Raw genomic sequence first — 12,121 nt, 5'->3', positions numbered from 1 at the left:
GTCATAGCTAGTGTGTAGAGAAAGATCAACTTAATATAAGGTAGGTCCATTCAAAAGTCTGACAGCAGCAGGAAAGAAGTTGTTCTTGAGTCGGTTAGTATGTGACCTCGGACTTTTGTATCTTTTTCCCGATGGAAGAAGGTGGAAGAGAGAATGTCCAGGGTGCGTGGGGCCCTTGATTATGCTGGCTGCTTTTCCCGAGGCAGCGGGAAGTGTAGACAGAGTCAATGGATTGGAGGCTGGTTTGTGTGATGGACTGGGTTACATTCACAACCCTTGGTATTTTATTGCCGCCTTGGTCAGAGAGGGAGCCATACCAAGCTGTGATACATCCTTTCCATGGTGCATCTGATCTTCTGTTATTCTGTCATCACTTTTAATGTTATGCTTACATGTATAATCATGTGTTACAATATAACTGACCAGATTAACATCTTTCAGAACGTGAGAGACATTGATAAGTGGACTTCACATATTCCATCAGCCCCAGTCTCTCGCCGGTTCAGGGGGTATGTCCCATGCGCGGCAGAAAACTACTTAACCTCATTGTTTTCTGGAACTACAAAACAGCCCAGGACAACAAGATAGTTCAACGTTGTGAATTCTTGTACGCATACCTTCTTCATGAGTTTGCCTTCCTCAGATAAATCTCATCCAACCAGATTTTTCACCATCTCGTATTTCCAAACTCTAGTAGTCTTGCTTAGGGACATGGAAACAATGGCCTCATTCTGTGCTGTAACTTTCCTATGGTTCTAAGACTAAGTCTTATTCCAAAATATAGACAGTTATTAAATTTACAGATGAAGCCAAAATGCAAGTTAAAACCAGGCTGATTCGGGGGATGGCAGGACGGACGTACGAGGAGAGATTGACTAGGTTAGGATTGTTTTTGCTGGAGTTCAGATGAATGAGGGGGGATCTCATAGAGACTTATAAAATTCTAACAGGACTAGACAGGGTAGATGCAGGGAGGATGTTCCCGATGGTGGGGGAGTCCCAGAACCAGGGGGTCACAGTCTGGGGATTGGGGGTAGACCATTTAGGATGGTGGTGAGGAGACATTTCTTCACCCAAAGAGTGGTGAGCCTGTGGAATTCATCACCACAGGAAGTAGTTGATGCCAAAACATTGAATATATTCAAGAGGAGGCTGGATATAGCACTTGGGGTGAGTGGGATCAAAGGTTATGGGGAGAAAGCAGGATTAGGCTATTGAGTTGGACAATCAGCCATGATCCTGATGAATGGTGGAGCAGGCTCGAAGGGCCGAATGGTCTCTTCCTGCTCCTATCTTCTGTGTTTCTATGTTATACTTATCACATTATCAGTGAGAGATAGGTAACCTCTTTTAGTAATTGTGGGGTTTTGAGACAATCAATTTTGAATGCCCTTACGATAATCATGTGAGAAGTTAAACCTTTTTCCAAGAATGTTCTAATTAAACTAAACTTTCCATCTTGCTTAAATACATTAAAACAAGCGACTGGAGCACCCGATTCAGGCTTTTATTTCGCAGGTCCATTACGGCGCGGTTCCGGGTCGGCAAACACGGTGGTAAAGGGGGAAATGCTGGTAGAGTTGGGCAGGCAGTTCATTAATTCAATTGAAATGAATTCATTTAAATCGCCGTTGTGCTCGGTTTGGGTGCAAAGCCGATTGCCGCCATTCGCAGGTTTCGGTAAAGTGGCAATCTGCGCGGATCGCGTTAGTGGCCTCACACCCGACTTTACCACATTTGCATATCCGAAAACGGGTGTGACAAAATGGTAAAAATCGGGCCCACATGTTTGAATGGTGCAGCTGCAGGAGTCTTGGTGAGTTAGGATTATAGACTCAGAGAGGTTTACAGCATGGAAACAGGCCCTTCAGCCCAACATGTCCATGCCACCCCTTTTTTTTAACCACTTAGTCTCAATTGCCCACATTTGGCCCATATCCCTCTACACCCATCTTACCCATGTAACTATCTAAACATTTTTTAAAAGACAAAATTGTACCCACCTCTACTACTACTTCTGGCAGCTCGTTCCAGACATTCAACACTCTCTGTGTGAAAAGATTATCCCCCTGAACCCTTTTGTATCTCTCCCCTCTCACTTTAAACCTACGCCCTCTAGTTTTAGACTCCCCTACCTTTGGGAAAAGATGTTGACTATCTAGCTGATCTGTGCCCCTCATTATTTTATATATTTCTATAAGATCGCCCCTACGCTCCAGGGGAAAATAGTCCCAGTCTAATAGAGTCATAGAGATCTACAGAGTCTGCAGTGCATCTTGTAGATGGTACACACTGCTGCCACTGTGCGCCGGTGATGGAGGACGTTGAAGAATTCTGACAGTAACTTAATTGCCATGTGTACTTGTGACACAAATAAATAAACTGAAGGTTGTGTATGGAGTGCCAAATCGGGGTGCCTTGTCCTCCAGTGATTGCTTGTAGTCATGGTTGGAAATGACAAAAGTGTCATAATGTAATCATGGTTGAAAAGATAGATGGTAGCTATATCATATTTAAACAGAAGTAATTGTTTTATTGGTACAATCAGTAGCCAAAGTAGACAGTAATGTTGTTGCATTGTTGTCAAAAACAAATAAAGTTTCTGCTGAAGTATCACTCGGATAGACGGTTTTGCCATCCAATTATTTCCATACAATGTTGTAGGTCAGTGAACCAGTTTTATCACCCACTCATGAGATAACCTGTCGTTAAAAACTAAACTAGTGCTTTTCGTTCTGGGCAATTGCAGGCCAGGAGGAGTCACAGGGCAGTAGAGCGATTGCTGGCAGTATTGACATGTAAACTCTTAAGTGCTGGAGAGGTAATGAGATAAAAAGTGAATTCAGCGACTGAGCAACAGGTTAATTAGCATCAGAGGGAGGAAGATTTGTTACTGAGACAAGTCTTCTTGGAAAAATAACAGGCTGTTAACCACACGCGTGGTTATTCCTGTACAAGTCGACTAACAAGTTCAGGGAATGTAGATAGACACTGAGTTATGAATCTCCAGAGGCCCCGAACACTTGATGCCACGCTCTCATTTTCTGCCCATTGTCTCTCCCATGGTCTCCCTGTGAATTCTAAGAGCTTGCTGGATTTGACAGTAAACTTGCTACAGGAAGTTAGGAGTGGTAATTTTCAATGCACGAAACCTTTTTTTTCATTCATTCGTGGGACATGGGTGTTTCTGGCTTACCAGCATTTACTGTCCATCCCTAGCTGCCTGAGGGCAGTTGAGAGTCAACCACATTGCTGTGGCTCTGGAGGCCAGGTCAGGTAAGGACAGCAGATTTCCTTCCCTAAAGGACAGTAGTGAACCAGATGGGTTTTTTCTGACAATCGACAGTGGTTTCGTGGTCATCAGCAGATTCTTAATTCCAGGTATTTTTTATTGAATTCAAATTCCACCGTAGCGGGATTCGAACCCGGGTCCCCAGAGCAATTGCTGAGTTTCTGGAATAATAGTCTAGCAGTATTACCAGTAGACCATTGCTTCTCCTATGGTATCATTTTTAATGCAATGCCAATCCATCGCCAGAAAGGGAACAATTTAAACTGTGAGCCTCACTGCTGTAGACAGTAAGTTGCTGATAGAGATTTTTAAAATTTAATTTTTAAAATTTAATTTTTTTCCTCTCCTTGCTGTTTCCCTTTTCTCTCTTGATCCAATCTCTCTTTCCCTCTCTTTATTTCTCTTCCTATATCTAATGTAACGCTAATTCATCCCATTTCCTTCTCTGCTGTTGCAATGTTTCTTTCTCAATCCTTAAATCGAATTGACTAGGGAGTGGGCTGTAAACATTACCAATCGATCGAGGTGCCAGATTTACCGGAGATTGCAATCTCTGTGCCTTTGCGTTTTCAGCAAGTTAACCCGTAAGTTATATTGGAGCTAAAGAGGTGTAAGAAAAAAACAGACAAATAACACTGTGAGAAACCTCTGTGATTTGGACAAATACATAAACAGTAAGCTGAAAGTCCCAACAATGCTGGGTTGTGGGTGTCACTGACTGGGCCAACGCTTATTGCCCATCCCTAAGATAATTTAAGAGCCAACCACATTGCTGTGGCTCTGGAGTCACGTGTAGGCCAGACCCAGGTAAAGACGGCAGATTTCCTTCCCTAAAGGACATTAGTGACCCATTTGGGCTTTTATGATAATTGACAACAGTCTCACTGCCATCATTAGACTTCCAATTTCCAGATTTTTACTGAATTCAAATTTTGCCATGATGGGATTTGAGTTTGTGTCCCCAGAACATTACTCTGGGTCTCTGGTAAAGGGTCATCCAGACTCGAAACGTTGGCTCTATTCTCTCTCTCCACAGATGCTGTCAGACCTGCTGAGGTTTCCCCGCGTTTTTTGTTTCTAGAGGGCAGGATACTCCAGCCGCGCTCACCCTGAAACCGGAAAATCCTGTCCGAAGTCAATGGAGCTTTCGTGGTGGGCTGTATGGGAAAATTAGCTCCTGGGTCTCTGGATTACTTGTCCGGTCACCCAGGGTGATGGCCCAGTGACCCAGGCTCAAATCCCACCATGGCGGATGGTGAAATTTGAATTCAATAAAAATCTGGAAATGAAAGTCTAACAATGACCATGAAACCATTGTCGAAAAACACATCTGGTTCACTAATGTCTTTCAGGCAAAGAAATCTGCCGTCCTTACCCGGTCTGGCCTACATGTGACTCCAAACCCACAGCAATGTGGTTGGCTCTTAAGTTGTTACCTCAGGGATGGGCAATAAATGCTGGCCCAGCCAGTGATGCCCACATCCCATGAACATATAAAAAAGAAACTTGACATTCAGCTTACTGTTGAAATATTTGGCCAAATCTTGGGAATGGAGGATTCTTACAGTGCGTCTGTCCATTTGAATTTTTCTTACATCCCTTTTAGATCCAGAATAAGGTGACCAGAACTGTGTATAGTTCTGGCCACCCTATTATAGGAGGGATAGCATTAAACTAGAAAGAGTGCGGAAAAGATTTATTAGGATGCTACTAGGATTTGATGGTTTGAGTTATAAGGAGAGGCTGGATAGACTGGGACTTTTTTCTCTGGAGTGTAGAAAGCTGAGGGGTGATCTTATAGAGGTCTATAAAATAATGAAGAGCATAGATCAGCTAGATAGTCAATATCTTTTCCCAAAGATAGAGGAGTCTAAAACTAGAGGGCATAGCTTTAAGGTGAGAGGAGAGAGGTACAAAAGTGTCCAGAGGGGCAATTTTTTCACACAGTGGGTGGTGAGTGTCTGGAACAAGCTGCCAGAGGTAGTAGTAGAGGCAGGTATAATTTTGTCTTTTAAAAAGCATTTAGACAGTTACATGAGTAAGATGGGTGTAGAGGGATATAGGCCAAATGTGGGCAATTGGGACTAGCTTAGAGGTTTAAAAATAAAGGGTGGTGTGGACAAGTTGGGCCGAAGGGCCTGTTTCCATGCTGTAAACCTCTATGACTCTATGTAAATAATGCCAGTAAGACACATTCGCTCAGTGGGACACAATGAGAGAATAATTACTTTGGAAGATAATTTAACAAAAGTCTAAGCGAGAGTGTGAAAATTTGGTCTGGCCAAGATCTTTAACATTTCACTTTCCTGGAACTTCCATTTTTTTTGGTGAAAAAGCGGTCAGGACAAATCCTCAGTGTATATCATTAGCAGAGTGATTTCTGCTTCACTGTTACCAATTGCTATCACCATAGTGGCAACTTGTGAATGGTAAATGAGCAATGAAACAATCGTCTAATTAAGAGTTAGTAAACTTAGTAAAGTTTGGCAATAATGCTGGTGGGCCACTCTGCCCAATTAGATTGCTGCCTGTAATTGTTTAGATAGAAACTGGTAAACCTCTTGGCCGAAACTATAATATCAGTGTCGACTCTGACTCTCCCAATTGTTATATAAGTGCAAGGAAGCTCCCAGTCTACACCCCTGACCATCAGTTGAAAGGATGGTGTACCATTGCAAACATTGCCTTTGGCTTGTTTTGATACTGGAGAGTGAATATGGAAGAGTAATAGAAACTTAGAAACCAGAAGCAGGTGTAGGCCATTTGGCCCTTTGAGTCATTCTTTTTGATCATGGTTGACCATCAAATTCAATATTCTGATTCCCCCCCTCTCCCTCTTACCCCTTGATCCCTTTAGCCCCAAGAGCTATATCTAATTTCTTGAAACCTGATGCTTTGGCATCAACTACTTTCTGTGGTAGTGAATTCTACACATTCACCGCTCTCTGGGTGAAGAGATATCTCCCTACCTCAGCTACAGGATCATAGAAACCCTCAGTGCAGACAGAGGCCATTCAGCCCAACAAGCCTGCACCAACAACAATCCCACCTAGGTCCTATCCCCATTACGCCATGTATTGACCCTGCTAATCCCCCTGACACTAAGGGGCAATTTATCATGATGAATTCATCTAACCTGCACATCTTTGGAGTGTGGAAGAAAACTGGAGCACCCGGAGGAAACCCACACGGACACGGAGAGAATGTGCAAACTCCAGACAGGCAGTGACCCGAAGCCGGAATCAAACCCGGGTCCCTGGCGCTGTGAGGCAGCAGTGTTAATTAACCACTGTGCTGCGTCTAAAAGGTTTACCCCTTATCCCCAAACTGTAACCCCTAGTTCTGGACTCCCCCACCACTGGAAACATTCTTTCTGAATCCATGCTAAGAAATTGCCCCTTAGTGTCCAGGGATGAGTAGGTTAGAGGGATTAGTGGGTATAATGTGTAGGGATATGGGGGTAGGGCCTGGGTCGGATTGTGTTCGATACAGACTCGATGGGTCGAAGGGCCTCTTTCTGCACTGTAGGGTTCTATGGTTCTATCCTGTCTCATCCTGTTAGAACATTGTCAGTTTCTGTGAGATCCCCTCCCACTCTTCGCAGCTCCAGCGAATAGAATCCCAACTGGTTTAATCTCTCCTCATATGGCAGACCTGCCATCCCAGGAATCAGGGAGAAAGAGGGGATGGTGAGATTGGGAAATCATTTATTCAGTGTTATTTGCGGCAGCCAAAGTGCGGAACCTATTTGATCTCAATGCATTTAAAATGTCTAATTCTAACACTGAAGTGTCTTTGGGAAATTAAGCTGTGCTCAGCTGAGTGTCTGAAGCAAGAGAAGGCAGTCGGATAAGTAAGACTTCAGGGAGGATTAGTGTGACCTCGGGCCTTGCTGACACGTTAGGCCTGATGGCTGATAAAAGACTGGAGGCGAAAAGCAATGTGCTCCCTGTCCAGAATGTAATAAGGATTCAGCTTCCAAGTGTGACCGTGATAAGTGAAAGAACAGTTCAATTTCATTTTACAAATGAGGTGTCAGTCACAGGGCTGCGGGGCTTCTCCTTCCCGTAACATAATGAACCTTGTTAGTTTGATAAGCAGCGAATGCTGCGAGGTTTAACGGTGCTGTTATATACAGAGTCACGATGGGAGACAGCGGGGCGCAGGAAAAATAATAAGCAACAAACACAGGAAAATCTCAGCAGGCCTGACAGCGCTCGTGGGGAGAGAATAGAGCCAACGTTTCCAGTCTGGACCCTCCGGCACAGCCAATAATAAACCGTAGTGTAACATTGGCTGCGCCAATCTCTAAGCTGGGTAAGACCTAGATAAGTGGTGGCACGGTGGCACAGTGGTTAGCACGACTGCCTCACAGCGCCACGGACCCAGGTTCAATTCCTGGCTTGGGTCACTGTCTGTGCGGAGTTTGCACGTTCTCACTGTGTCTGCGTGGGTTTCCTCTGGGCGCTCCAGTTTCCTCCCACAGTCCGAAAGACGTGCTGGTTAGGGTGCATTGGCCGTGCTAAATTCTCCCTCAGTGTACCCGAACAGGTGCTGGACTGTGGCAACGAGAGGATTTTAGCAGTAATTTCATTGCAGTGTTAATGTAAGCCTACTTGTGACTAATAAATAAACTTTACTTTACCTGTCCCATTACCTCCTGCCTGGTCTACAATCTGTACTCTTAAATCCTATATTCCTGAGGAGTGAACACAAGGGAAAATTATACATTACGGAAGCAGTTTTCATTCGCAAGAACCGTGAAACAATCTCTAATGTCCTACCCCCGTAAACTAAAGTTTATTTATTAGTACCACAAGTAGGCTTACATTAACACTTAGGCTTACAATGCTCTTAACCAGCACGTCTTTCAGACTGTAGGAGGAAACCAGAGAGCCCAGAGGAAATTGACATGGGGAGAATGTGCAGAGTGGCCATTTGGCCCTTCAAGCCTGTTCTATCGTTAGATAAGATGATCTGGTTGTGGGCCTCAGCTCCGTTTGCCTGTCTGTCCCCCATAGCCCTGAAGTCCCTTAAAAATCTTAACTCAGCCTCCAATAAACTCAATGACCAGGTCTCTCCACTGCTTTCTGAGGAAGAGACTTTCACAGAAAGACACACAAGCATAGGAAATAGGAACAGGAGTAGACCACTCAGCCCCTCGAGCACACTCCGCTATTCAGTAAGAATGTTCAGTGTTTTGAATTGCATACTCCTGTAATCCTTCGATGGTTATCGATTCCCTTGCTGAACAAGAATGCTTCTCTCTCTCTCCTTAACATTATCGAGTGACCCTGACTCCGTCGCCTTCTGAGGCAGAGTCCCAAAGCCGCACAACCCTTAGAGAAAATAATTCTCCTCATCTCCGTCCTAAAAGGTCAACCCCTACTTTTAAAGTGGTGCCCCTTAATCCTTGACATCCACCTTGTTTTATTCATTCGTGGGACATGGGCAGCGCTAGCTGGGCCAACATTGCCCACCTTGAGATGCCCTTGAGAAGTTGGTGGTGAGCCGCCTTCTTGAATCACTGCAGTCCACGTGCTGTGGGTTAACAACCGAGTGGGTTTCTGGACTATTTCAGAGGGGCAGTTGAGAGTCAACCACATTGCTGTGACTCTGGAGTCACATGTAGGCCAGACCAGGTAAGGACGGCAGATTTCCTTCCCTACAGGACATTAGTGAACCAGATGGGATTTTCCAACAATGGTTTCACGGTCACCTTAATTCCAGATATTTTTTATTGAATTCAAGTTCCACCATCTGCTGTGGCGGGGTTCGAACCCTGAGTCCCCAGATCATTAGCTAAGATTCTGGATTAATAGTCTAGAAATAATACAGCTAGACCATCACCACCCCACATTGTAGGTAAGTCTCCCCTGCTTAGGTGGGGCCAATGTTTGGAGACAAAACTTTGTATTTATACTCAAGCTGATTTCCTCAAAGGCAGGATACCCCTCCGCACACTCCAGTAAGACTGAACTCTCATTCTCACTTCCATCAGATGTCCGGCTTCCCACCTCTTTGCCTGTTCTTTTCTCATGAGGGAATGTTTGTGTTTCAGAGCGCAGTTCCTTCCCATCCCGAGAGAAGCAATAACACCAGACAGCCGAGGAACAGCGGAGCTCAGCACCTTCCCCTGAAGTAAGAACACTGGCTTTCGTATCTAATAGTAGATTTCATTCCTTTCTCTGCTTGATTGGTTTACTTGCCGTTGTTAATTCCTGGGATTACACACAGTCTTCTTCTCTTTGGTATTTATCATCACTCCGGGCATTCTGTGTGTTCTACCCCCATTTGTCATCACTATTGCTAAAATTAGATGAGTTTCTGTCTTCAAAAGCTATTACAATCCACTTACTTTCTGCACAGTTCCAAACTGCAAACCCACCTTGGCAGGATCTGTGCGTGACTCAGGTCAGAGTCACATTCCTGCTACTGAGTTGAGAAGGTTGTGGGCATAAATATCAAAGCTGGCATTTGTCCGCTGCACTGCTGCCTTTGGAGGATGGGAGGTTAGATTAAAGCCTTCCGGGTGGGTATATAAGGTCCCATGGGATAGTATTGAAAGGGCAGCATGGTGGCACAGTGGTTAGCACTGCAGTCTCACAACACCAGCGACCCGGGTTCAATTCCCAGCTTGGGTCACCTTGTGGAGTCTGTGCATTCTTCCCCGCGGGGGGGATTGAATATAAAAGTAGGGAGGTCTTGCTGCAGCTGTATAGGGCATTGGTGAGGCCGCAGCTGGAGTACTGTGTGCAGTTTTGGGCGCCGCACCTGCGCAAGGATATTTTGGCCTTGGAGGGAGTGCAGAGGAGGTTTACTAGGCTGATGCCGGAGTTGAGGGGGTTGAGCTATGAAGAGAGGCTGAATAAACTAGGCTTGTACTCGTTAGAGTTTAGAAGAATGAGGGGAGATCTCATTGAGACGTATAAGATGATGAATGGGATGGATAGGATAGAGGTGGAGAGGCTCTTCCCGCTCAGAAAGGACAGTAGGACTAGGGGGCACAGCCTCAAGATAAAGGGGGGGCGGTTTAGAATGGAGTTGAGGAGGAACTTCTTCACTCAAAGGGTGGTGAATCTCTGGAATTCTCTGCCCGTTGAAGTGGTGGAGGCTGCCTCGCTAAATATTTTTAAGACGCGGGTTGATGGGTTTTTGATAAGCGAGGGGATTAAGGGTTATGGGGAGAGGGCGGGAATGTGGAACTGAGCCACGACAGATCAGCCATGATCTTATTGAATGGCGGGGTGGGCTCGAGGGGCTAGATGGCCTACTCCTGCTCCTATTTCTTATGTTCTTATGTTCTTATGTCTGCGTGGGTTTCCTTCAGTTTCCTCCCACAGTCTGTAAGACGTGCTGGTTAGGGTGCATTGGCCGTGCTAAATTCTCCCTCAGTGTACCCGAACAGACACCAGAGTGTGGTGACTAGGGGATTTTCACTGTAACTTCATTGCAGTGTTAATGTCAGCCTACTTGTGACTAATAAATAAACTTAACTCTAAAAAAAGAAGAACAGGGGAGTTCTCCCCTTCATCCGGCCCAATATTCATCTCTCCTTCAATATCACAACAACAGATGATCTGGCCATTATTAAGCTGCTGACTGTATACGCCTTGTCTCCTGCCTGAGAGAGATCAGACCAGGAATTACCAATGCCATAGGCCAAGCAGATCAAAGGGTTTAAGATTGATATGGGAAACAGGAAGGCTAAGGGAAGAAAATAATCCCAGGGTTATCTCCTGGGGCACTGCAGTGGCACATTGGTTAGCACTGCTGCCTCACAGCGCTGGGGATCCAGGTTCGATTCCTGGCTCGGGTCACTGTCCGTGTGGAGACTGCATGTTCTCCCCGTGTCTGTGTGGGTTTCCTTGGGAGCTCCAGTTTCCTCCCACGTTCTGAAAGACGTGCTGGTTAGGGTGCATTGACCTGAAGAGGCGCCGGAGTGTGGCGACTAGGCTAATTTCACAGTAACTTCATTGCAGTGTTAATGTAAGCCTTACTTGTGATTAATAAATAAACTTTACGTTTGACACAACCGACCATGTTTCTGCCCTGACCACGATCACGATGAACGGTGGAGCGGGCTCGAAGGGCCAAATGGCCTCCCCCTGCTCCCAGCTTCTATGCCTAGATTAATAGGACTTGTGATTGAGTTTGTCGGCAACGTTTTGGACTGGCAACACACTACGCAGCAGAGTAGAGCAAATACTCGTGTATTTGTGTAACGAGACTTCCCTTTTCAGTCTCCAGCTTATCTTAAGTATTCAGACCAAGTCACAGCTGAAGGAAGGGATTTTGTATTTGACGAGTGAACTTAGATTCGAACAGTTCGTCCAAACTAATTGGGTTCAACATTCAATTGACCAATTGCTTGACTCCCACAGTTGAGTGCTTCACGACATCTTAAAAGAGTATTCAATTGACAGTTTTATTGAAGTCTGCGTGAAGACATTCAAAAGTTAAGCTTGAGGAGGTTTCAGACTCCAGTGTTTGATCTCAGTCCACAAAACACACAATTGTATCTCAAAATCCCCTAATATTTTCTCTTCACTGCCTCATCTGGTCGATCACTCCAATTATTTATTTCCCATCAGGATAACCGTCCTTTTACAAATCCACGTCAAACTTACTTTTCTTGAATTAAATGAATGACCTTTTCTCACATTTTGAATTCACCCTTTTCAGCGCAATTTAATACTTCCCCATACCCCAGGAGGTTTCCTGTTAACCTTCTCTCCGGCCAACAGGAGTGTAAATTTCTCTGATATTTCATCACGATTCTCGGACTGTTATTTGGGATCGTTGCCGCTGCCCTTCTGTGCCACACCT

General features: G+C 45.0%; 1 protein-coding gene across 1 annotated transcript in view; it reads left to right on the top strand.

Moving 5' to 3' along the window:
* LOC145350685 (uncharacterized) overlaps positions 1-12,121 on the top strand; it is a 107,270-nt gene that overhangs the window by 53,893 nt on the left and 41,256 nt on the right. Inside the window, exon 6 of the mRNA XM_080199895.1 lies at positions 9,354-9,433. Coding sequence (XP_080056021.1) covers positions 9,354-9,433 — 80 coding nt within the window. The remainder of the gene's footprint in view (positions 1-9,353; positions 9,434-12,121) is intronic.

Source organism: Carcharhinus amblyrhynchos, chromosome 12 (genome assembly GCF_965287045.1).
Source record: "Carcharhinus amblyrhynchos chromosome 12, sCarAmb.v2.hapA, whole genome shotgun sequence".
Classification (NCBI taxonomy): Eukaryota; Metazoa; Chordata; class Chondrichthyes; order Carcharhiniformes; family Carcharhinidae; genus Carcharhinus; species Carcharhinus amblyrhynchos.
This window is presented reverse-complemented; position numbering and strand designations above follow the sequence as displayed.